This window comes from Cervus canadensis, chromosome 13 (genome assembly GCF_019320065.1).
Source record: "Cervus canadensis isolate Bull #8, Minnesota chromosome 13, ASM1932006v1, whole genome shotgun sequence".
Classification (NCBI taxonomy): Eukaryota; Metazoa; Chordata; class Mammalia; order Artiodactyla; family Cervidae; genus Cervus; species Cervus canadensis.
This window is the reverse complement of record NC_057398.1, coordinates 14,324,040-14,352,039: the sequence shown is the minus strand read 5'-3', so window position 1 is coordinate 14,352,039 and position 28,000 is coordinate 14,324,040. Positions and strand designations below refer to the sequence as shown.

Below are 28,000 nucleotides of genomic sequence, written 5' to 3'. Positions count from 1 at the left end.
TCACTCCCAAACCAGCATTTGCAGCCTTGATGCCATCAACCCCTATTCTCACCCTAGACTTGTTCCTTCTTCACCAGTCCCCAAACCAAACAGCCTGGGTCACTAATGTCATCCTGACTGCTGGCTTACAGCTTCTTTTTTATTACCCATCTTTTCAACCTGATCAGGAATTATCTGTTGCAGCCAGTTACCCCTTCCTTTGAAAACATTCTCTTCCCTTGACTTCCAGGAGCGTGACCTTCTCCATGCTTTTTAAACATTGCTGCCCCTTTTCACTTTTATTGGTTCCTCTGCCCCTTCTCTCCATCTTTAAGTGTTGGTGTTTGCCCTGTTCTGTGCTGGTTTCTGCCCACTCTCTTCTCTGCTCTCCCAAAGGAGGTATCGTCATCCTTCCCATGACTTTGCATGTTGCTTCTGCAATTCATGCTTTCTTTTCCTTCCACCATACTTTTGCATAGAAAAGTCTCATTTATCCTTGGAAACTCAGTTCAAAAGCCACCTCCTCTGGGATGACTTTGTTGGCACCACCCTCTGCCACCAGAGACAAAGTAGAGCGCTCCCTACCTTGTCTTCCCAAAATATCATAATGATCTGTGTTTGTGTCTGGTTCCCACACTCAGAGTGAGGGACATAAAGTGAGATAAGCCTCCCCCACCTCCAATTAGGGCTTCCCTGGTGGCTCAGAGGTAAAGAATCTACCTGCCAATGCAGGTTTGATCCCTGGGTCAGGAAGATCCCCAGGAGAAGGAAATGACAATCCACTCCAGTATTCTTGCCTGGAGAATCCCATGGACAGAGGAACCTGGCAGGCTAGAGTCGGACATGACTGAGTGACTAAACAACAACAACCTTCAATTAATTCTCCCCAGAAGCAGAACCACTGCCCTGGAGCTCCTTGAGGATGGAGGCTCCATCATACATATCTCGGCATGCTCAACTCAACTCATAGCATACAAGCCTAGTAGATGTTGTACTACAGCTTGTTAAATGAATAAATATGCTATGAGGTCCTAGGAAATTTTTAAAGCCTTAAACAATAGAACTTTCAGCCCTTTCTTCAAAATCAATTCCAAGAAATTCAAGTTGAGCCATACAATTACTCAGATCTCCTGTCCAAACTTTATTCTTCTCCATGCATTCCATTTCTATGATATTGCATTCATTTAAATGAGCCCCAGCTTGTTTCTAGAGTCGTGGAAAACAAGCAGAAGGAAAAATGAATTCTGGGCTCCCTGCCCACATAATGGGCACTATCTCAAGGGAAGCAAGGGGAGAGGGACATACTAAGAGGCAACTGAAAGCAATGGGCATACCAAGAAATGGATCATAACCATAAGGAAAGCTGGAGAACAGTCTTGCTACCGGCAAGCTGAGATTGGTTTAGATATGGAATAGATTTCCTGGGGCACACATGGGAGTTCCATTTCTGAACTTAACAAAGTTGTACATGTTGGGAGCACAATCTTGAGCTCACCAGTCCTAAGCAAAATATCAAGGAATGAATCAACATACGAATGCCAACAAATGAATAAATGATTGAATACGATAGCAGAGACCTCTGGCTGTAACACATTTCTATCCTCTCCTCTTTCTCAGTAATCAACTCCCTGATTTTTAGTTTAGCAAGTACCTGCATAGACTAAAGACTACATTTCCAGCCTTCACTGCACTTTGGTTTGCCAACGCCACTAAGTTTTGGCTAATTACTGTGTAAAGAAGACCTATGTTGATAAACCCTTTAGTGCTTTTTCTCAAGTGAAGTTAATTCCTCCAATCTTTATGGTGCCTTTATTCTTTCCAATAAAATTAGAATCACACAGTAATCAGTTTGTGAAACAACTCTCCTTGCCCTTTCCAAGATGTCACAATATCGTATAAACAACTGAAAGCAACATTCACCCTTTACATTTCAATGCTTTAGCAAGCCCCACAAAATTCATTTCTATTGTCCTCTAGTTATAACTCACTTAACTTCTTACAATAATTTTCCAGATGCCATTATTTCTAGTCTGCATTTTTTCTGAGTTGAGTTACAAGGATATCACAAATGATCTCCTATTGAATATTCTATTTTTAAAACTGAGAAGGCCACAACATACAATTTAAAAAGTCACTGAAATACCCAGTCTGAAGTTCTGGGTCAAGCAGCAGTAGTCACCCAGGCCTTGTGGTTTTTATTCGTTTTCATTCCTTCTGATTTGATCTCATCAATAAATCAATAAATGTATTATCCGTTCTGACTGATTTCATTGGAAAGTTCTTTGAAGGGGTTCTAAAGAGTTAACATGTTGGTATTCCCATTTCTAGGGGCAGCTCCAGAGCCAAGATAACATGTAAGTAGACATTAAAAGAAAATATAATAATACATATAGTACACATAAAGTGTTGTTTTAGCTTGAATTACTTAGTAAGAGTTTGTTAATCTAAGTTTATGGTTTGTGTTCTAATCCTATAACAGTGTTATTAAAAACAGTACACTAAGCATTCTGCACTGAAATAACAATTGATAAAATTATTTTACATTTTCCCCCATAAATTCCAGTGAAATGATTATACCTATTAATAAGAACCAGGACTCTCTTCAAGAAACTAGGTAATTATTGTGTGCTTTGATTTACACAAAGCCAGATGGAGTTATTACATTATCCACAGTTCATGAATCTCTAGGAAACGCTCTATTTGGTCTGTATATTATCCCTTACACTCTCAGCATGGAAAAAGTGAAATGAATGAGAATGAAAGTATGTTAGAGTTGGTAATAACCTTCTAGATTTTCAATTTCAAGTCCCTAGAGTTGGAAGAAGCAGAATTCAGAAAGGTTCAGCAATGGCTAAGGAAAATGCTTGATAAGCATCACAGAACCAGATGAAAATCCAGTCTTCAAATTCTCAGTTCAGTGCTCTCTCTATAGCAGTATTCAGCTATTATTTATAGATATGCTAATTAACACAATGCTTTTTTACACAGTACCTAAGAGTTACTCTAATGTCTAATGCCTACTAAAAGTATTTTGTTGACTTAGGATATTTTATTGCAAATCATCCTAAAATTAGAAAAATAACATTCTCTGACAGGTTTTACTGAAAGATGGGATTGTGCATTTCACAGACTGGGCCCAACATATTTATTTTTGCTGTCCTGTGTAAAGCTTGCAATATATTCCAAAACCTCAAGATATCTGACCAACAGTACATTTTCTATATGCTAGAAACACAGTGACTGACTTGTGTATTACCAAATATGATTTAAAGTAACAGAAGTGGTACAAGGTTTACCTAAATTAGAGAAATTATATCTTCCATTTGCCTATGGAGAATGTGTGTCTAGCCCAGGGTTCCTCAACCTTGGCCTATTGATATTTAATGCCAGATAATTCTTCACTGTCAAAGACAGTTCAGTGCATTGTAGGATATTTAGCAAGAATTATTGGCCTCTATTCATTAAATGTCTATTGCACCATCCTCCCAAGTTGTGATGACCAAAAATATCTCCAGATACAGCCAAATGTCCCTGGAGAGTGAAATCTCCCCACTCCCACCCTTGAGAAGCACTGGTCTTACCAAACAGAACATGTTTAGGAATTTTGTCTTGGGAAGGAATGCTCAGTAACTCACCAATAGGGTCTGGGAAATGCCGATCAGATAATAAATTGTATTCATCTTCTGAGGTTAGCACCTTGCCACCAGCAGGAAGAATTCGGCTTTTAGGGGGAGCTCCTTTCTGATAGGCCTAAGAAAGGAAAGGCAAAAATGAATGGACTTTTTCCTCATTGGATTTTTTGGAAATATCAGGAATATTAGAAATAGACAACCCAAACACCATACACTCAGAGATAGAAATTCCCACATTGAGTAAGAGCCATTTATACAAAAATTATATTTTGCACCAGCAGCCTCTGTCATAGTAAACATCAGGACTTGCTCTAGGACCAAAAAAGAAAGAAATGCTCTTTTATTTTTCACTGGCTATGTTCTGGCTGTATTGGTTGGGACAGGGAAGGGCACATGACCTCAGCATGTCCAATCAGAGTGAGTGTTAGGGTCAGCAAGAAAGGTTCTTACAGTTTCCACTGGTGATATCCTGGATGCAGCGATTGGGTCAGGAAGGATCACATGACCTGATTCAATCCAATCATAGTGAGCTTCAGGACTTGCAATCGAGGCTGACAGAAAGCCTCTGGCTCTGAGAGGAGGTGAGGACAGGACACTGGGCTGCCATCTTGTTACTGTGGAGAAGTCTGAAGGTTTCTGACAATGGAGATTTGGGCCTAGTAAGGAAGCTAGGCTGAATGAAGGCAAAGATTTCAGATGGAAGAAAGAACAAACTGAGTTCCGACATCACTGGAACCGTGAATCCAACCACACCTGAAGCTGGGCCTGTGCCCTGGGGATTTTAGGTCAGGAGACAACCAACCCCAGCCCTTTTTTCCTTTTTTTTTTTCTTAATCTTAAAATTTTTTTCCCTTTTTTTTAAAAACTGAAGTATAGTTGATTTCATGGATCACAGCCTTGTCATGGCAAAGAGGCTTGCATAACTCAATAAAGCTAAGAGCCAAGCCATGCAAGGCCACCCAAGATGAACAAGTCATGGTGGAGAGCTCTAACAAGATGTGGTTCACTGGAGAAGGGAATGGCAAACCGCTCCAGTATTCTTGCCATGAGAACCCCTTCAACAGTATGAAAAGGCAAAAAACCATGACACCAGAAGATGAAGCTCCAGGTCAGAAGGTGTCCAATATGCTACTGGAGAAGAGTGGAGAAATAACTCCAGAAAGAATGAAGTGGCTGGGCCAAAGCAGAAAGGACACTCAGTGTTGGATGCATCTGATAGTGAAAGTGAAATCCAACGCTGTAAAGAACAATATTGCATAGGAACCTGGAATGTTAGGTCCATGAATTAAGGTAAATTGGACATGGTCAGGCAGGAGATAGCAAAAGTGAACACTGATATATTAGGAATCAGTGAACTAAAATGGACTGGAATGGGTGAATTTAACTCACGTGACCATTATATCTACTACTACGGGCAAGAATCCCTTAGAAGAAATGGAGTAGCCATTGTAGTCAACAAGAGTCCAAAATGCAGTACTTCAGTGCAATCTCAAAAATGACAGAATGATCTCAGTTTGTTTCCAAGGCAAACCATTCAACATCACAGTAATCCAAGTCTATGCCCCAACCACTAATGCTGGAGAAGATAAATGGTTCTATGAAGACCTACAAACCTTGTAAATAACAAAAAAGATTTCCTTTTCATCATAGGGGATTGGGATGCCAAAAGAGAAGTCAAGAGATACCTGGAGTAACAGGCAAGTGTTGCCTTGGAGTACAAAATGAAGCAGTGCAAAGGCTAACAGTTTTGTCGAGAGAACACACTGGTCACAGCAAACACCCTCTTCCAACAACAGAAGAAACAACTCTACACATGGACATCCCCAGATGGTCAACACTGAAATCAGACTGATTATATTCTTTGCAGCTGGAGATGGAGAAGCTCTATACAGTCAGCAAAAACAAGACCTGGAGCTGACTGTGGCTCAGGTCATAAACTTCTTACTGCAAAATCCGGGGTTAAATTGAAGAAACTAGGGAAAACCACTAGACCATTCAGGTATGACCTAAATCAAATCCTTTATGATCATACAGTGGAAGTGACAAACAGATTCAAGGGATTAAATCTGGCAGACAGAGTGCCTGAAGAACTATAGAGAGAGGTTCATAACATTGTACAGGAGGCAGTGACTAAAGCCATTCCAAAGAAAGAGAAATGCCAGAAGACAAAATGGTTGTCTGAGGAGGCCTTACAAGTAGCTGAGAAGACAAGTGAAAGGCAAGGGAAAAGGGGAAAAACATACCCAACTGAATGCAGAGTTCCAGAGAATAACAAGGAGAGAGAAGAAGGCCTTCTTAAGTGAACAATGCAAAGAAATAGATGAAAACAATAGAATGGGAAAGACTAGAGATCTTGTCAAGAAAACTGGAGATAGTAAGGGAGCATTTCAAGCAAGGATGGACACGATAAAGGACAGAAATGGCAAGGACCTAACAGAAGCAGAAGATATTAAGAAGCAGTGGCAGAAATACATAGAAGAACTACACAATAACAATCTTAATGACCCGGATAAGCATGATGGTGTGGTCACTCACCTAGAGCCAGACATCCTGGAGTGCGAAGTAACGTGGGCCTTAAGAAGCATTACTAATAACAAAGCTAGTGGAGGTGATGGAATTCCAGCTGAGCTATTTTAAATCCTAAAAGATGATGCTGTTAAAGTGCTGCACTCCATATGTCAGCAAATATGGAAAACTCAGCAGTGGCCACAGGACTGGAAAAGGACAGATTTCATTCCAACCCCAAAGAAAGGCAATGCCAAAGAATATTCAAATTACTGCACAGTTGTGCTCATTTCACAAGATAGTAAGATTATGCTCAAAATCCTTCAAGTTCGGCTTCAGCAGTCCATGGACTGAGAACTTCCAGGTTTATAAGGTGGGTTTAAAAAAGGCAGATGAACCAGAGATCAAATTGCTAACATTCATTGGATAATAAAAAAATCAAAAAAATTCCAGAGAAATATCTACTTCTGCTTCACTGACTATGCTAAAGCCTTTGGTTGTATGGGTCACAACAAACTGGAAAATTCTTCAAGAGATGGGAATACCAGACCACCTGACCTACTTCCTGAGAAATCTGTATACAGGTCAAGAAGCAACACTTAGAACCGGACACGGAACAATGGACTGGTTCCAAATTGGGAAAGGAGTACAAGAAGGTTGCATATTATCACCCTGCTTATTTAACTTATATGCAGAGTACACCCTGCGAAATGCCAAGCTGAATGAAGCACAAGCTGGAATCAAGACTGCCGAGAGAAATATCAGTAACCTCAGATATGCAGATGATACCACTCTATGGCAGAAAGTGAAGAGGAACTAAAGAGCCTTTTGATGAAGGTGAAAGAAAAGAGTGAAACAGTGGGTTTGAAACTCAGCATTCAAAAAACTAAGATCATGGCATCTGGTCTCATCACTTCATGGCAAATATTAATAAAAGGGGGGAAGTGGAAGCAGTGACTGATTTTATTTTCTTGAGCTTCAAAATCACTGCAGACTGTGACTGCAACCATGAAATTCAAAGACACTTGCTCCTTCAAAGGAAAGTTATGACAAATCTAGACAGCATATTAAAAAGCAGAGACACCACTTTGTCGACAAAGGTCTGCATAGTCAAAGCTATGGTTTTTCCAATAGTAATGCAAGGATGTGAGATTTGGATCATAAAGAAGGCTGAACACTGAAGAATTCATACTTCCAAATTATGGTGCTGGAGAAGACTCTTGAGAGTCCCTTGAACTGCAAGCAGATAAAACCAGTCAATCCTAAAGGAAATTAACCTTGAATATTCACTGGAAGGACTGATACTGAAGCTGTAGCTCCAATACCTTGGCCATCTGATACTAAGAGCCAACTCATTGGAAAAGACATTGATGCTGTGAAAGACTGAGGCAAAAGGAGAAGGGGATGGCAGAGGATGAGATGGTTAGATAGCATCATTGACTCAGTGGACACAAATATGAGACAACTGTGGGAGACAGTAGAGAATAGAGTAGCCTGGTGTGCTACAGTCCGTGGGGTCACAAAGAGTTGAAGAGACTGTCTTTTCTCCATTGGATATTCTTTCCTCCTTTGTTGAAGATTAATTGATTGTAGTGTGTGGGTTTATTTCTGGGCTCTCTATTCTATTCCATTGATCCATATGTCTGTTTTTGTGCAATAACATGCTGTTTTGATTAATGTAGCTTTTTTTTTTTTTTTTTTTGCAAAATCATATGACCAGCTCTAGACTAGAGCAATTGCTTCAGTCAGGGTGGAACTTTACTTGACCTGACATGGGTCATGGTGCCTCCCGGAGCTAAGGTGAAAAAAATGTTTACGTACTTGCTACTTGTGGGTGTTTCAGTACTTTTGTGTAATGGTCACAAGATGATAAATCAGAGTCTCTAATCTCAGGAAGACTCACTGTAGACACGTCTCTCAAAGGAGAGAAACGTAATCTCAGTAACTTCTAGAAATTCCACACTACACTTATTTCAGATGCTAGCACCTGAATCATTCTAATAACCACAAGAATGATGACACATACAGATATTTACAGCACAAAATACTTGGAGACTGATGACTAATGAGACTGTGGGACATGCAAGTGCAATTATGGCTGCTAAGGATTTTTACCAAAAGCATAAAAATGTAACAATGATAAAATATGCCACCACTTGCCCTCATACATGAGGCTGTTTTTCAGTAAAATGGTCTAGGATGGAATTATAATACCATGACATCTGAACAATTCTGGTCAGCAGACAAAATGCTCTGCTGTTTGGGAAACATAACAGGATTGCAAGGCATCATGAAAGCAGTGAAGCAGTTGGTTAAACAGATATACTCATGCAGACATACAGATAAGATAAAATGTAAGTACGTGCTCTGATGGGAGGGCATAAGTCAAGGGAAAATTGTGAGACTAACAAGCTACAAGCAAGTTGAGAACTGAAACCATAAAACTGTGGGACCTGAAGTCTGGCATGGTGGTTCTCTTGGGAATACCTAAAATAATGTTGATAAGGGCCACAAAATCAGGGTAGCAATAACATATTCTGCATCAATAAGATAGTGATTGAAGAAACCCAAACAAAACAAACTGCTGTAGGTCTAAGAAGGCTGTTTTCATTCTTGTAAGAACCACTAATCAACTGCTCAAGCATATCAGGGCCCACAGCAAAAGAGAGAAGAATTGAAAATGGTGTGATCTTGAGAAAGTTTAGGAACAGTTTGATTCAGACTGGCCTCAAATCTGAACTGTGTTATCTAATCTATGTTTTTAAAAACACTATCTGTTATATTATTTAATCCTCAAAACAGCATTGTGAATTAGACATTATCTCCATTTTATCAATGAGAAAAGTGAAACTCAAAGAGGTTAAATAACTTGTCAATGACCCAGTGGTGAGAAGGTGACGAATCCAGCCCCAGGAAGCAGGAATTGAGAATGAAAATAAGAATGTTCTTTTTTTTCCTGCTCAATTACCAGCCAAAACTGGATTCTTCATAAAAGAATTGGTAATTTATAGATATTTAATTTATAACTTTTAGGTGTAAGTTGTTTTTTTTTTTGGCTGTACTGTGTGACATACAGGATCTTAGTTCCCTGAACAGGGATTGAACCTGTGGCCCTTGCAGTCCTACGGTGGAAGCCTGGAGTCCTAACCACTGGACCGCTCAGGAATTCCATCTTAGGTGTAATTAAAAAAAAAAAAAATCCTTTTGTAATTAATAAACAGGATATCATTAAAACTTTGAGGAACTATGGCACACTGCATGGGCATTTTTTTCCAAGTTTAAAAAAAAATTGGTTATTACCAAACTCAGTGACCATATCTTAGCAACCAGAACAAGTTTACTTGAAAATGATGAGCAAAGCAAAAAAAGCAATATAGTTCATAAATTGTAAGCTAAGGGAGCAAGTTTTAACCTTAAAATGAAAAGGGGAAAAAAACCAAAATTTGATTCAAAATGAAACTTCAGTTAGTGCCAAATGTGATGAAAACCTTAATAAATACAAGAGTGAGTTCATGAGTGTTTCCTCCACATCAGTTAGTTGTCATACCAACAACTGCTCTATATTGGGCTCTGCTAGCACTTGGCCATACGCTAAGGGCTTCAGTGCATTCATGTGTTTAATCCTCACAACAACATCGTGATGAAAGATTCATTTTACAGATGAGAAAACTAAGGCTCACGGAGATTAATAACTTATGCAAGGACACATATATCTAGAAACTGGTAAAGGTGTGGTTCAAAGTGCAAAATATTAACCATTATGCTCCACTGCCTCTTCTTAAGCTTCCCTGAGAGGATGATGTAGTGGGACACATGAAATATAGAGTGATTTGTTGTAATTATCATTATTATTTGCACTGTGTTGATCATTTGCTTCAAAGAGCAAATCAAACGTTGAATAATCCTAAAGTAGAGAAAGCAGAGAAGCTATTAGCTTAATGAAGGTTTGAAAGAATAAGACTACCCAAGAAATCGGTATGAGTATGCCTGGGAAGTGGTATAATAAGTTTGCATTCTATGTTATTTCTGTTTTCCATCAGAAATGGGAAGGAAACATATTGTCAGCCTGAAGCCTCTTCCTAACGGTTTAGCATCAGAGGTGATTACTCAGAGTATCTGTGGAGGATGTCTTGACTAGTTTTGAACTTAGAGTCAAGAGAGTGGAGTTTTAAATTGGTTACAACGTTTAATCCATAAATAGTCACTATTCATTTCAAAGGGAACTTGATAATCTATTGACTGATTCTCTGAATATGTGTACCGTATGAGATCTAGAAGGAATCAGTGGGATCATTCAGCCTCACACTCTAGTTTAATGGAGGCCAGAGCTCAACTTTAGTTTTCCAAATTCTCTGCCCAATGTTCTTTCATCTATACCACATTACCACCCTTGATGGGGAAAGACATGGGAGCCAAAAAAATCTGAGGTCCTCTCAGGTGCTAGGCACTTTACATATGTTACCTCACTGTCTCCACATTTTACAAACAAGGAAAAGAATGAGATAAGCAGAAAAAAGCTAATGGAAAAAAATCCACAAGTATAAATGGAATAAAGTGTGTGAAATGTTCTGAATTTTTAGGAACCCATGCAAATCCAAACACAATCTTAATAGATAATTCTTCAGCGACACAGGAGGCTTAAGACTGGGAAGACGCAGAGACGCCGAGCAGAGAGGGAGAGCTGCGGAAGGTGACGGGGGCAGACCTCGAGGCCCCATGATTATAGGGACAGCTTCCTGCACTGGTCACTCAGCAGAACCTTCCATGTTCACACTCACTTGTAATTACTTGTTCAAAGCCTATCTCGCCCACTTGTTCAAAGTCTATCTCTGCAAGCATCTGTGTGCTCTACAGCGATATGCCTGGAACCTACTAACCTAACCCACAGTAAGGGTCTGTTGACGGAAATGAATACCTGAATCCCTTAGCGCTCATTGAATCGGTCAGTCTCAAAGAACAGGGCATGCCAATCAACCCAGACAACATTTAAGAGTGCTGCAAGAACCAGCGGTAACAAGGAAATGTCTTACCTCTTTGTTCTCATAGCTTTCCACAGCAAAGTCATTTTTAACCACAACATATCTCTCTCTCCATTTCTTTATGTCCTCAGCAAACTGTGACAGTTCTCCTTCATACAAAACAGTTCCCGGCTCCAGTGGCGGCTTAAAGAAGATGAATACAATTAACCATGACAACAAAAGATGGCATATCATGCTATCACTGCCTATTCCTGGTATTTCAAGGAATATTTCTGGAAGCTATCTTGTGCTGAGATCCTCGGGAAATTCTTGTTTTCCCCACTTCCCTCCACATTCCCCATTCCTACTTCTCTCCCTGACCAAATGCAAATATTTGTCTTATTGATAACTTTGTAATCTGCATTCCCTCCATTATCCTCCAAGAACAGAAGCATATGGTAGAAGGGATTATAGTAGCAAGGTTATGCCTTGCATACATGTGGTACTTAATAAATTCTTCATATACTCTGTGGAAGAGAGGGAGAGAGGTGGTTAGCTGTAAGTTGTGAACATCTATCCCAGCACCCTGAATATGCCTCAGGGTTAATTCCTGAAAAAACAGGGGAGTTCACAGGCTGTTCCCCTATTTGTCAACCTTCAGTGGCTGCCTCAATAGTCAGTGCTCAGTGGTTTTCCCAAACGCAAAGCTCTGGGGACCCGGGCTATAAAACTTAACCTACCTCCAAGCTCCTCAAAGAGATCATGCTTGCTCTCTGGTTAAAGAACAAGCAGGCAAGCCAGCAAACCTTCATTCTACCTCTTCAATTTCAAGGTTTGTGGGTTTCTCATTAATAACGCTGGTGAAATAAATGCTTTAGGGAAGTCCCTGTTAGGTTCCTAGACAGGTCTCTATTGGGCTAACTGTGTAAGGGATAATTCTCATCCTGCCTCACGTATTATCTCAAAATATAGGAATGGGCCTCTTGTCTTTCGTGTGTCACTGACTTTACAATTATGTTATTCATAAACTATACTGCCTCTCTTTCTGACTTACTTCACTCTGTAAAACAGGCTCTGGGTTCATCCACCTCACTAGAACTGACTCAAATTCATTCTTTCACGGAATCTAGAAAGATTGATGAACCTATTTTCAGGGAAGGAATGGAGACACAGATGTAGAGAATGAAACTTGTGGACGCAGTGGGGGAGGCAGAGAGCGGGAGAAATGGAGAAAGCAGCATCGACATATATTCACTATCATGTGTAAAGGGGATCTTCCCGACCCAGGGATCCACCAGGTCGCCTGCATTGAAGGCAGATTCTTTGCCATATGAGCCAGCAGGGAGCCCCATAAAACAGAGAGCTGGTGAGAAGTTGCCGTATAACACATGGAGCTCAGACTGGTGCTCTGTGATGACTTAGAGAGGTGGGGTGAGGGGAAGGGGAGGAGGTGCTAGAGGAAGGGGATATACGTGTAATTATGGCTGATTCATGTTGTTGTAAGGCAGAAACCAAAACAACATTGTAAAGCAATTTTCCTCCAATTAAAACATGAATTAAAAAGAAAAAACTAGAGTGCCTTTAACACAATATTGTAAGCCAACTATATCTTAATGAAAGAAAACCATAGTCCCTTTAGAAATGTCTCTTCATTTTCAAGCAAAATTTATACAAAGCATATACAGATAAGATAGATATGCTCATCGTTTTAAAAATCCACTCAGGGATGGAATTTCTAAGGTAAATTTCAGGGTATTGAGACAGATGATGAGGCACTCTCCTACTTGGACTCCTTAACATGTAAAAGAGGCCCTCACTCTCCTCTTTAAATGAGACTGAAACCATATATAAGCGTAATTTTATAGTTGTTACACACAGCACTTCTTAAAACTGGGCCACTTAAATCAACTGATATGCTTGTTAAAAATATGGGCTCACCCTAGATTTATTACATAAGAATCTCTGGGGATGTGGACCAGAATTTTCACTTTTATCAAACTATCTAAATTTTTTCAATAACTATTTTATGGGGATGACAATCAGTTATGTCTGCAAACCCATGCCACTAAATCTGTTGGTCAACTAGCAGCAGTATTGGACCCATTTATCATTCACCCTTTCTTGAAATCCCTTCTTTATTTCTCTCAGGCACATTGCACTTCCCTGGTTTTTTTTTCCTACTCCACAGGCTATTTTTTTTTCCAGTCCATCTTGCTGGAATCTTCTCCTTTTTCTGATCTCCAAATGTTGCAGGGGCCAGGACTTGGTCATGGAACTTCTCCTTTTCTGTTTACACTCTTCCTTGATCATGTCCCATGACTTCAATACCAGTTAGGAGCTAAGAAATCCCAAATTTCTATTCTCTAGCCTCAACCTCTCCACTGAGCTCCAAGTCAGAGCATTTAACTATCTATTTCAATATTTCCACAGGTGCATGTCAAATAAGTATCTTAAACATAACATGAACAGAAGTGAACTTAGGATCCCATTCACCTCTGACTCTCCTGAGGAAAAACACAAATCCTTCTGCTTATTTGCTCAGGCTGAAAGCAGTCATCACTGATTCTCTCTTCTTCTGTTCTCTCGTATCCAACCCATCTGCAAGTTCAGTCAGCTCGGACGTGGAGTCTTCTCCCAACTGCCTCCACCACCTCCCTAGTCCAATTTGCTGTCATCCTTCTCTTGGACTGCTACAGTCTTTCTTGCCAGTTTCCAGTTCCCTCTCATGTCCCTCCCTGTAGCCTATTCTCTACAGAAAGCCCAGAGAGATCACTTAAAATTATAAGTCCCTCTGTATTCCATACCCTCCAATAACTTCCCATCACACTTAAAATAAAAACCCTTACTGCGGTCTATGGTCCTATACGATCTGGCTTCTATTAGTCACTCTGTATTCCTTTTTCAACTCCCTCCCTTGCTCACAAGGCTCTCACACATCAGCCTTCCTGCTGCACTTTTAACTGCTGCAAAATCTTTCCAATTTTGTTCCATGTGCTTGGAACACTCTTTCCACAGATACTCACACAGCCTATTCTTTTATTTCACTCTAGTTTCTGCTCAAATGTCATCTCCACAAAAGGCTTCTCTGAAATATTCATGACTCCTATTTTATTTTACTTGATAGCATTTCTTATTACATGATATCACCTGCTATTCATTTATTTATTTATTGTCTTTCTTCTCTTTGAATATTAACAGGAAAGCAGAAAATTTGTCTTGTTCTCTAGTACTTAGAATAGGGCCTGGTGAGCAAGCATGCAAGCTAAGTTGCTTCAGTCATGTCTGACTCTTTCCAACCTTATGGACTGTAGCCCGCCACGCTCTTCTGTCCATGAGATTCTCCAGGCAAGAATACTGAAGTGGGCTGCCGTGCCCTCCTCCGGGGCATCTTCCCGAACCCATGTCTCTTGTCTCCTGCATTAGCAGGCAGGCTCTCTATCACTAGTGCCACCTGGGAAGCCCCAGGGCCTGGCACATAGTATTAATAAATATTTATTTAGGCTGTGGGTAATTATGATAATGGAGCAAAGGAGAAAGAATAAACTACAGTTTAGACAATAAAATCACATTTGATCAATGACCAAATTTAAAATGCCAGAAGTATCAGGCACTGAAATTATGACTTTTTTTGTACTGAACTTCATCAGAGCAAGTCAAATTTCCTGACATCAAAGCATCAGCGTGGAAAAAGATAATAAAATTGGAAATCATGCTTGTTTTCTTTTTATATGGATTGCACCATCAACAAGAAATCCTATGTTCTAACTTCCGGGCAAATTAGCTTTTTGAGCATGATTTGAGAACAGATTTTTTTAAACTGTCACACAAATTATTGCTTTTTTCAGAAATATTATGAGTTATAAATCATTCTTAGTGGGAGAAATATGGAAACCAAACGTCCATGGGTTACCTTGGTCTTCAGAAATTGTGATGTTAAATCTCTTTGCTGTTCTACTTCACTGCGCACATGATTGCAGAAAGCCACAGAGTACTGGCGACTGTAGTAGGGACTGAAGTTTTTGATGGCTGCCTCCGTTTTCCCTGAAAAAATATGAAAATCAGAATTTAGAAATGCATCGTCTGTCACAGAATAGACACAGATCTCCATAATTCTATAAATACCCCCTCAAGGTTCCCCACACCTCTGCTTTCTAGGGATTTGTTATTTTCCCACAGTTCCTGAGAACTTTGATACCTTTATCGATTCCCCCCCTTCTGGCATCACCCTGAGGGACTTCAAGGTCCCTGAGGACCATCTATCCAGTTACCAACTTGCTCCACTTTACATCAACAGCCCATTGTCATGACCATAAACTCAACCATCCTCCCAGTTCTTCTACAACCACCATTCGACCTCACCCTGTTCTCCACTTCACCTTGCTCTTCATTATCCTCTACCGCCAGTCATTCAACTCCTCCTGCACGGCAATCCCACAGTCCCAGGGTCCACCATTTCAGCTCTGCACACGCATCACTCCATTTTTTTTTCTCAGATCCTGAGGCTCCACTTCTAGTCCTGCTGATCCACAGCCCTGGATAAAATCAACAAACTATTTCTTCTAGTTTTGCTCCTATGTCTCTAGTCTAAAAGTTTTTTTGTGATTTGAAGAATTATATAATTATCATGGGGAAACTTTTGGCTTAGGAGCCTTGAGACCTGAATTCTGGTCCCAATTCTAGAAGACAGAGAAGTGACCCAGCCGTATGACCTTGGGTGTCACTCCTCTCTGGGCTCCAGCATCCTAACTATAAAAGAAGGTGCTCACTAGTCCACACTTTTCTTGGAATCTACATGACAGTGAAATATACCCATGGAAGTACAGCTGCCTGACAACCAAGACCGATAACTACAATATGAACTCTCAACACCAGAAGAAAATAAAGCTGAAGATTAATCATGTGGGGGAGGCGGGAGGTTGAGGACTGGAGATGGAGGGAGAGGGAGAGTTAGGCACTGGAATGCTCTTGAGCTTTTCCAACCTGGGCAACCAAACTGCAGGAAAGGAGAAGGAAAAATAGGGGAGGAAGGCCAAAGGAGCATTCTGAAGCAGATGAGAAATCCTCACAACCTTTCAAGGACTTACCACTAAGAATAGAAATAAATACAGGTCCCACTGACTGTGCTTACCAGCTGTTAGTCCTTGGAATGAAATGTTAGTTTGAAAAAAGTAAATCTGATATAATATTCCAAAGTATTTTTAAATGCTCTCATGTGAACCTGGCATAATTTTTGTTTTCAAATTTGATATTATAGTCAACAGAGAAATATTAAAACATACAGTAAAATTTGTTTAGAGCTATTATGCGTGTAAAATTTCAAAACTAAGTGAAGGGTTATAACCACATAGATAAAGATACTCAATATGAGAACCATGAATCCGTACTTGCCAACGTCTATGCCTATGGAATCACTGCCCCAAACACCCACAAGTGTATGACTTGTTGTTCAGTCCCTCAGTCATGTCCAACTCTGTGACCCCATGACGGCAGCACGCTCGGCTTCCCTGTCCTTCACCATCTCCCGGAGCTTGCTCAAACTCATTCTCTCTATACGGAAAGTCCTACTGTGGCCCAGGCATTTAGGTCTCATAATATATATGAAGTAAAGGGGAATTCTCACTTATTCCCTCAATAAAATGACATTTTCTGGTTGTATTCATGAGTTTTAATAATTACTACTTGTAAGGTGCTTTGAGACCTACTAATAATAGGTTCTGTAGAAATGCAAATAAAAGCTCCTATAATTTGAATCAGGCATGCTTTTCCTTGTTCTGTGAGTTTATGCTATTACTATTAATCAGTATTTGCATAATACTCTCATATGCTCAGGTTTTTAAGTATCTAATTGGTCATTATTTTATTAGCTTTTATGCAGTACATAAGAAGGAAAATTCTATATACTTGTCTATAATTTCCTTGTATAGGCGTGGGGCATCTTTGAGAATTCCCACAATGAGGATGTCTCACCTCACTGAAACATATAAATGATTAACAAAAGTTGCCCATTAGGTCCAAGTAACCACTGTTTAGTCTAGCAGAAGAAGACTAGTTAATTTCTGATGCTAATTTTTGTACGCTTGCAAGCACTTGGATTTAAATAAAAGGAGATGGATGTCATTTTATGATGAGTTCTACAGAACCTTGAAACCTGATATCCTGCCACATCACCAAACCTCCCTCAAGGATGTTTTGCTTCTACTGAGATGCTACAGTGCCTCTACTCTCTTCCAACACAGGAGAAAAATGCTTCTGTGACTTGAATATCTGCATATGGTACAATCCACACAGCAGTGACTATGGAGGGAGTACTCATAAAAAAGGGATCACAGCTTTTGAGGGTAATTAACCTAATGACTGTTTCCAAATGTGAATAAAACAGCTAATAACATCACAAGTTCTAGGAGGAAAATAACTTAAAAGCTATTCCAAAAATGTATCTAGATTTTAGATTCAGCTGATCTAAACCCAAACAAAAGAATGCCCAGTATAGGGATCTTGACAATTAGAGAAAAGCCTAGAGTTGGGGCAAAATAACACTGTAGTTAGGAGGATGGATTCTGGAGTTAGATAAGGGATGAATCGCATCTCTGCTACTTACTAGTAGTAAGACTTCACACCAGTTTCTTCCTCTCATATAAAATGAAGCCAGTAAGAGTAGCATTCTCATGAATTAAGGTGTTATATTACTATTACTCAACCATTAAACATGAAATATTGCTATTTGTAAGAATGTGTCTGGAGCTAGAGAATATTATGCTTAGTGAAATGTCAGGCTGACAAATACTATATGATACCACTTATATGTGGAATCTAAAAAGTAACACGAATGTATATGCAAAACAGAAATAGACTCAGAGATATAAAGCATAAGCTTGTGGTTGTCAAAGGGGAAAGGGAAAGGGAAATGACAAATTAGGGGTATGGAATTAATAGATACAAATCCCTATATGTAAAATAGATAAGCAACAAGGATATACTGTATAGCAGAGTGAATTATATCCATTATCTTATAATAACCTATAATGGAACATAATCTGAAAAAGTACTGAATCACTTCACTGCACATCTGAAATTAATACATTGTAAATCAACTATACTTGGATTTAAAAACAAGAGTAACAATCTCACAGTGTGGTCGTAATTATATGAAATAACACAGTAAAGTGCTCAGCACTGCATTTGGCACATAGAAAGTGCTCAGTAATCCCTAGTAATTAAATTGATGATGAAGAACTCAAGCCAACCACCCAGGTCCTTAAGATGAACTAAGGAATGAAGAAGTCAAAAGCAAGTTGTCTACTGTAACTCTTTAACTAGGACCTGCCCTGTTGCTTACAAAAACCACTATCCTACTCACTGAAAGTTCAGGACAAACATAACCTGCATTTTCACAGATGTTTCAGGAATGCTTACCAGCATGTAAGAGGCTCTCAGTGCAACCTGAATTAAAACCAGCTAAATCAAACATTAGCCTTAATGAGCCAAAGTGAAAAGGCAAGTTGGTATATGTATTACGTTGCGTTCCCCACTCTGAGCCTAAATTTTTAAAATTGAAATATAGTTTATTTACAATGCTAATTATTACTGTACAGCAAAGTGATTCAGTTATGCATATACTGTTGTTGGGCTGTTCAGTCACTAAGTCACATCCAACTTTTTGCGACCTCATGGACTGCAGCATGCCAGGCTTCCCAGTTCTTCACTATCTTCCGGACTTTGCTCAAATTCATGTCCATTGAGTCACTAATGCTATCTAGCCATCTCATCCTCTGCCACCTTCTTCACCTTTTGCCTTCAATCTTTCCCAGCATTAGGGTCTTTTCCAATGAATTGGCTCTTGACAAAAGGTGGCCACAGTATTGGAGCTTCAACTTCAGCATCAGTCCTTTCAGTCAATGTCCAGGACTGATTTCACTTAGGACTGACCAGTGTGATCTCCTTCCTGTCCAAGGGGCTCTCAAGAGTCCTCTCCAGCACCACAAGTGGAAAGCATCAATTCTTCAGTGCTCAGCCTTTTTTATGTCCAACTCTCACTTTTGTACATAACTCCTGGAAAAACTATAGCTTTGACTATATGGGCCTTTGTCAGCAAAGTGATGTCTTTGTTTTTTAATACACTGTCTAGGTTTGTCATAGCTTTCCTTCCAAGGAACATCTTTTAATTTCATGGCTACATACATTCTTTTTAATATTCTTTTCCATTATGGTTTATCATGGGATATTGAACATAGTTCTCTGTGCTATACAGTAGGACCTTACAGCTTATTCATTCCATATATAAAAGCCTACATCTATTAACCCCGATCTTCCACTCCATCCCTTTCCCAACCACCTTCCCCTTGGCAACCACCAATCAGTACTCTATGTCTGTGATTCTGCTTCTGTTTCATAAATAAGTTCACTTGTCTTAGTTTAGATTTCACATATAAGTGGTATTGTATGTTATTTGTCTTCCTCTTTCTGATTTATTTCACCTAGCATGATAATCTATAGGTCCATCCATTTTGCAGCAAATGACATTATTTCGTTCTTTTTAATGGCTGAGTAATACTCCACTGTATAGCCGTACTGTATTTTTATCCATTCATCTGTTTCCGTGTCTTGGCTATTGTGAATAGTGCTGCTATGAACACAGCAGTGCATATATCTTTTTGAACTATAGTTTTGCCTGGATATATGCCAGGAGTCAGATTGCTGGATCATATGGTAATTCTATTTTAGTTTTCTGAGGCACTTACACACTATTTCCCACAGTGGCTACACTAACTTATATTCCCACCAACAGTAAATAGGTGGGTTCTCTTTTTCTCCACATCCTCTCAAGCATTTGTTATTTGTAGACTGTTTAACAACGGTCATTCTGACTGGTGTGAGGTGGTACCTCTTTGTAGTTTTGATTTGCATTTCTCTAATAATTAGAGAAATGTTGAGTATCTTCATGTGCCTATTGGCCATCTATGTCTTCTTTAGAGAAATGCTTATTTAGGTCTTTTGCCCATTTTGGGGTAAGACTGTTTTTTCATTGTTGAATTGAATGAGCTATTTGTATATTTTGGAAATTAAACGCTTCTCAGTTGCATCATTTGAAATATTTTCTCCCATTCTGTAGGTTATCTTTTTGCTTTGTTTATGGTTTCCTTTGCTGTGCAAAAGTTTGCAACTTTGATTAGGTCCCATTTGTTGTTTGTTTTTATTTGTATTGCTTTGGGGCTTCCCAGGTGGCACAGCGGTAAAGAATCTGCCTGCTAATGCAGGAGACACAAGAGACACTGGTTCAATCCCTGGGTCCAGAGGATCCCCTGGAGAAGGAATTAGCAACCCACTGCAGTATTCTTGCCTAGAAAATTCCACGGACAGAATAGCCTAGTGGGCTACAGTCCACGGGCTCACAAAGAGTTGGACACAACTGAGCGACTGAGGGCAGTGTGGGAGACTGCCCTAAGAAAACATTGGTACGATTTATGTCAGAGAACATTTTACCTATGTTCTCTTCAAGTGGTTTTACAGTGTCATGTCTTCTGTTTAAGTCTTCAGCCATTTTGAGTTTTATTTTTGTGTATGGTGAAAGGGTGTGTTCTAACTCCATTGATTTACATGCAGCAGTCCAATTTTCCCAGCACCACCTGATGAAGAAACTGTCTTTTCCCCAGTGTATATTCTTGCCTCCTTTGTCAAAATTTAATTGACCATAGGTGTGTGGGTTTATTTCTGGACTCTCTATTCTGTTCCATTGATCCATTTGTCTGTTTTTCTTCTAATACCACACTGTTTTGATTACTGTAGTTTAGTAGTATTTTCTGAAGTCTGGGAGGGTTATGCCTTCTGATTTGTTCTTTTTTTTTTTTCTAGGATTGCCTTGGCAATTCTGGGTCTTTTATGGTTCCATATGAATTTTAGGATTATTTGTTCTAGTTCTGTGAAAAATGTGTGAGCCTCAATTTTGTCACCTATAAAATGGATTATAAGACACTCATTTTCACAGTGTTTTATAAGTACTCAACAGGATACTCTGCAGGTTAAAAAGTACCTAGAGCAGTATCAGACACTTTAGATACTCAATAAATTTTGACTATTATTACTATTATTTAATATCCCACCATAAGGGCATTCAAATAAGTGGATCAGCCCACAGGCACCACATAAAATAATTTCTGCTTAAACCAGCTTGTTTCCACAGTTCTCAAGATTCTTGAGTATTGAATTACCTTCCTCTCCACCCTCTGCAATTTAGTATCATATTCTCTTGCCTAAATTGTTTTTGAAACACAGTGCCAGGTCTTTCTCTAAAAGGAAGTTACTCAGTAATATAAAGACTAGAACCGCAAAGGACTCCTTCCACATTTTCCTGTACCAGCATTTTGGGCACAAGCATATTTCTTCTAATCCTACTTAAGTATTACAGCCTGTGCTGGGCATTGTGCTGGTACAATTTACTTGACCAGGCTGGTCTTAATACCTTTCAGGGTAATCATCACTGAAGTTAAAAGAAACCTCCATGAGAGCTCTGTCCATAACACTTAGCTTCAGTTCAACTTTTTAAAGTAAGAAAAGTATCTTCTGGCCCTTTTAAAATCATCTGAATTCATACAGGTTCAAAACTCAGCACTATTATTTGATTCCTTTCCCCTTGCTCCCATATTCAGTCATCAGATCTTGTCAGTTCTATTTTCACAATATTTCTTGAATCCATCTCCTTTTCCCCATCCCAACCACCACACCTTCAATCAGGTCTTTGTTATATTGCAACAACATTGTACAAGTGTCTTAATCTGCCCTATCTCAAGATCCCAGCACAGCAAAAATCAAAACAAACAGAAAAAAAAAAAAAAAAAAACTTTTGTAGCTCTTAGTTCTAAAAGAGGAACAAAAAAGTCAAAACCAGAGTGGGGGGAGGGGGGAAATGCCACTGCTAATACATAGATCCTGGGGGATTATAGGAAATAGCCAAAGCTTGATCGCTATTGCAAAGGCAAGATTCTGGGAAGTGGCCAGAATGAGTTTAGGGTCAATGGAACAGAACAGGAGAGGCTGAATCCTATCTGGCCACCACGGTCCTATTCAAGACAAAGCTGACACGAGTTGTCAAGGCCCAAATATTGAAGTAGGGAACTGTCCTTCAGAACCAAGTCTTGCCTTTAATTTTCCCAGGCAACTCTTTTGAAAGCCTTAAGAGGCACACCTCATAGTCATAGACCATAATCCTCTGTATCCTGGCTATACAAGTTTCATTTGACATGTTGTTGCAAGACTCTGTTAATTCCTTCATAAAAACCTTCAACAGTTCCCCACTGCCTAGAAGAGTAACCACCCAGACTGGCACCAAAGGCCCTGTGATCTGGCTCCAGCTCTCTTTTGCTTCCCACCTCTCCTACTCAGACTAACCCTTCTCATCCCCAGTACATGGCCATGCCCTCACCCCTCCTTTCCCCTTCACTTCAAGCCCAGGTGGCAATCCCAACCCAAGAAGAAGCCTTTCTGGCTCTCCCCTTCTTTTGTATTCGCCCAAAAATACACCACTTTTGCTACAGCTGTTTAAATATAGCTTATCTCTCCTCCAAGTATATACTCTATTTATGTACTCAGCAAATATTTGCTGAATGAATGAAAGAATAGCTAAGTAAATATTTGAGTGAAGTAAATTACAGTGTATCATAATCGTTCTCAGTTTGACTACTTATTATTAAAAATATGTATTCTTACACAGGCTTCCTGGGTCAGGAAGGTAACCTGGAGTAGGAAATGGCCACCCATTCCAGTAATCTTGCCTAGGAAATCCCGTGGACAGAGGAGCCTGGCAGGGCTCCGTGGGATTGCAAAGAGTTGGACATGACCGAACACACACACATGCACGCACCCACACACAAACACACACATACTCTTACACAGCATACAGTCCATGAGGGGCCCTCGGTTAGCCAGTAGCAACCTTTTCCAGTTGTTGGGTCAATGGAGTAACAGAGGATAAGGACATACCTGAAGAATTGCTGAAACAGAAAGAACAGAAGCAGGAGCGGGGGGTTGGGGGCGGTGGATTATGAAGATGTCAACACTGACCAGGAAAGTGTTGATAAGGCAAGTGATGAAAAAAAAGCTCAGACACGTCCCCTCCTGAAGAGGCCCCCAAGGCACTACCTGAGGAGTCTCAAGCAGCTGAGCAGACTACATCTTTGTCTTGGATAAAATGACTGAAGAGGAAAATAGTGCTTATGACTTCAGTACAGATTATGTTTAATAAATCCTGTCCTTCTGTAAGGGTTTTTTTTTTTTTTTTGTGGTGGTTTTTAACATTGTGAGCAGACTGCTAAGCTGTTCTCTGTGTGTGATACCAGTTTGCTAACAGTATCAGATAAGCTATGTAAATTTTGTATGTATATAATGATTGTTGTTGTTCAGTTGCTCAGTTGTGTCCAACTCTTTGCAACCCCATGGACTGCAGCACGCCAGCCCTCCCTGTCCCTCACTATTTCCCAGAGTTTGCCCAAGTTCATGTCCATTGAGTCGGTGATGCTATCCAACCATTTGGATATATATAATGATATATTCATTATATCAACCATATATAATGATGTATTCATTTAAAAGAATCAAGCGACTTTTTAAAAATGCACTCTGATAGCATAATTCTTTTGTTTAAAATCTGACTCTTATGGGTTAATTCTGTTTAAGCTTTAAATCAATTTTGTCCCTGAAATTATAAATGGGGAATTACATGAAAACAAAAGCTTTTCTTGGCTTGTGTGTTTTTCTTGACCAGTTTATAGAAATGGGAAATATATAAGGGCCTAGATAAAACTTATATGAAGTCTGAAGAACCTGACAGATTTGTACATATTCTCATTCTAGAAGGTTCTTTATCAACATTCTAGTCTTGAAATAGTTTATCTCAATTCTACCCTTTATCAATAGCTTTCTTCCTTGAAAGATACTGCTTCTCGTGGATTATTCCTAGTTCCTCCATCATTCCCAGGATCAAAACAACTATGGTATATTAAAATATCTTCTCTGAAATATTCATATTCTGTCCTGTTTCAATTACTTTGAGAAAAGTAGCTCAGGAGTTACAGTAAGATACAGAAAATCCAAACATTACTTTTGCTATATCTCCTTCTTACCTTTTATCAATTAAATAGTTGAGATTATAACATTTTGTATCTAGTTTTACCTTTGGTTTACCAAACATTTCACCTTTGGTTTTTCCTATATTACCTCCCAAATCACAATTTTCAGATGTTACATTTCTATTGTTACTTGAAACAGAAAAATAGAGAAATTAAAAAAAAAAATAGGTTCCTTTGAACAAGGTGACTGTTTCCTGGAAACTGAGGCAAATTCAGGAATGAGAAAAGGGTTAACTAGGCCTTTGGCACACTTTCTTTAAGACCTGTTGAGGTTTCAGGTGAAGATTAATTTGGGAGAATGAGAAAAGTCCCTCTGAAAATAAAATATTTTTAATATTTATAAAACAGAGTATAATAAAACCTAGTATTTGCCCCAGAGTTTCTCAGATTATAAAAGTTTAAAATACTAATGAGTTATAACATCTGCTTTAGTTTCAGGTTTCTAAGCACCATCACTTTGCACTGTAGAGTGAAGAAATCAGAAATCCCAATTCACAATGCAAGGTGCAAAAAGCTAATTACACAGAATAATGCCCAAGGACTCTCTCTTTCTTCTAGGAAATGCCTTAGAGAATTGGGATAAATTGGATTCTCCATAATGGAACTAAATGATGTTTTATCTTTTAAGCACATTTATTATTGGAACTTGAGTGAAAGGTTTTCTTAGACTCTACTACAAAAATTCTTCACGGGCAGCATTGATGCCAGCAGGTCCCTGTATCCTACCTGGCAGAAACTCTACTCTGAGTTAAAAATGAGACACATAAACTAACTTCTCTGTGATTTACTTCACGTATTCAGAAGAGAAACACATACTTTCATTCTCAAGAGCTTATATTAAACATATGAGTCTTACTAGGACCCTCCCCGGACTATGGATAGAAAGCAGATATACTTAGGAACAAATAATGGAATAGTTTCCTCATTTCCAAAACTGACACTCATAGAAATTCTAAACTCTGAGTGTACTTGCCCTTGGACTGTTAAAGACTCTCATTTTTTTTTTTTTCCCAATCCCTATTCTAAAAGCAGGCACCATATCTTTAATATGGCCACAAAGCTTAACCCATTAAGGGCATTCAGTGAAGCCACATGTACAAACAGATGCTAGATAAGGGGTCAGGCACCAACTCCAGTTGGTGAGGCAGAAGTGAAAGCAGTATTTTCTACAAATGATCACAGCCACTGAAATAAATTAAGGTTTCTATGTGCACTGTATATTTAGTAGAACAATATTTTGACAGGCTAGTATGAGAAAAATGAGAGGGGCCATCTACAGGAGGAAAGTGAAAGTGAAGTCACTCAGTCATGTCTGACTCTTTGCAACCCCATGGACTGTAGCCCACCAGGCCCCTCTGTCCATGGAATTCTTCAGGCAAGCATCCTGGAGTGGGTTGCCATTTCCTTCTCCAGGGGATCTTCCCAACCCAGGGATTGAACCTGGGTCTCCTGCATTGCAGGCAGATGCTTTACCATCTGAGCCACCATGGAAGCTCTTAACACCACCATTTTAAAAGTTACAATCCCCCACTACCTTACTCTATGGAAAAATAAAAACTCTACTGTAGTCAGCTCTTCCAGAGAATAGTTTTTGAGAACCTGTAGGATCTTAAGTCTGGTCTCCTCTTTTTTAGAGAAAGAAACCAATCATAGTGTTAGAAAAATAAATATATGCCCATACTTGTATGCACACATTTTTTTTTTAATCATAATTAGATGGACAATAACTTTAAATTTTCTTCCATCTCACTTGGGAAAAGCACTTAGAAATTTTCAAGATTATTTTGCCATTACTTCACAGCATGCCTCCAATTTCCTCATGACACATTTGATGAGAACAAATCTTGTTTATTTTGCCACTTCTCTAAACTATCTAATCTCCCCTAAGGAAGTTGTAGATTGGCTATTTTTTTTTTAACAAAAAGGAGAGGAAAGAGTGTGAAAAAGAATATTAAGCCAATCTGACCCAGCTACTTTTTCAGAAAGCATCATAAAATTATGAATTTAGGAAAAATACTAATATTTCATCCATCAAACAACCTTGAAGAAAATATAAAACTAAAATGCAGAAACCCAAAAAATGAAAATTCCCTTTCCTCTTTTTGAGTCTAATTATGGTTATTAATTTTATGCACATATTTTATCAGAGGTTCTCAGATTATTCCAAAATCCTGAAAATAATATTTTCTTTGAGACTTCAACCATACAAATAAACACAACATGCACATTAAAAGAAGTCAGGCCAGACTTGAACCAGGCAACAAGCTTAGGAATGTCACTAAGGGATTCCCTTTCCAGAAGGTTCTCTGGTGTCTCATCCAGATTCTGTTTTATTTTCCTAACTATGTCCTTTATTTTTTATTTTATTCCACTTTTCTTCCTCCTGCACAGAATGATTTTTGCCTGAAATGCGTTCTGTTACAGGTTTTACTTCTCTTCAAGAATCTATGCCACTAATGTAAAAAAAGATGGTAGAAAACTATGTCTGAGACACAGATATGCTTGCGTTTTGTTAGTCTGAAAAAACAGGTAACAATAAGGAGTGGACTCTGCTAGAAAAGTAAAGGTGGCATTGGTAGGTTTGGGAAAGTTCGGGAAAACTTTGCAAACTATTCAACATTTTCAACATTTATGACTTTTTGAAACTATTTACAAGGCAGATAAAGTACTCATTATGGAAAATTATTTTAGCATGCTCTTTCTTAACCTCACATGAATTTCAAAACTGCCAAAATCTGCCTCCTGTCCACCTGATTCAGTCAAGCACTGGGTCCTCTGAATACAATTTTCTTGATGATAGCTCAAACACTTCCAATTTTGCTTTTTTGCCAAGCTAGTGATTGCCAGCCAGTGTATCAGTTAATCACTAAATGTGAAAATTCTTGAGTAATGTACACCAGCGAAAAAGTAACTGAAAGCTATTGCATGTGATGCTCTAAAAACAGAAACAGAAAAACTCCACCAAAAACCCCAACAGTACTATTGAGATAGCACCAGGTTATATTTTTTTTAGTACTAGGTTATTTAAATCACCCAGTTTTCTATGGGAATTGCTCTTCCATAAACTGAGTTCTCATGGTGCTTAATAAACATGGTAGAACCTTATAAAATTAGCTCTGCTTGGAGGCCAAGCCTCACAGGTAATTCACTTGTTCTAAACTAGCATTATATGCACCAAAGGGATGAAATATGACATAGAACTGTAGATAACTGAGACTACCTTTCACCCACAAAAGGGATTTGAGTTCATCTGGACAGTAGCACAGACATGCCAAGGTCAACCACATTCCAACTTCCATACACTGATGAAAAGACCAAAGGTTACAGACTTCTAGAGGTGAATGGGATCATAACGATCATTTCCAACCTTTTCCTATTTTCAGATCAAGAAATTAATTGACCCATGATCACAAAACTAGTAATAGCACACATGAAAATTTACAAAAATCTTTGTCAATGTTTTTAGCAGAGTTTTTCTCTCTACTAATACTACACTGATTTTTATGGAGGAATTCAAGCATTTCATTTTGACTAATGGAAGAATGTAAGTCCTCTTTTGTGATAAAAACCAAGTTGTCATGAAGCTTTGTGAAATGATCTTAAATTGAGGTAAAAAGATGTTGTTATGGTTAATTTTATGTGTCAGCTTTAGTGGGCTGTGAGATGTCCAGGTATATGTTCCAACATCATTCAGGAGGGTGCCTTTGAGAGTGCTTCTCAATGAGGTTAGTATTTGTATAAATACTAAACTGAGTAAACTGAGTCGTGAACATTGTCCTCCCCAATGTGAGTGGGCCTCATCCATTCA

At 39.0% G+C, this 28,000-nt stretch overlaps 1 protein-coding gene across 1 annotated transcript in view; it reads right to left on the bottom strand.

Moving 5' to 3' along the window:
• Positions 1-28,000, bottom strand: part of NIBAN1 (niban apoptosis regulator 1) — a 171,444-nt gene that overhangs the window by 83,358 nt on the left and 60,086 nt on the right. The window contains exons 2-4 of the mRNA XM_043484731.1: positions 14,985-15,115; positions 11,147-11,278; positions 3,615-3,729 (exon numbers count right to left, since the gene is read on the bottom strand). Coding sequence (XP_043340666.1) covers positions 3,615-3,729; positions 11,147-11,278; positions 14,985-15,115 — 378 coding nt within the window. The remainder of the gene's footprint in view (positions 1-3,614; positions 3,730-11,146; positions 11,279-14,984; positions 15,116-28,000) is intronic.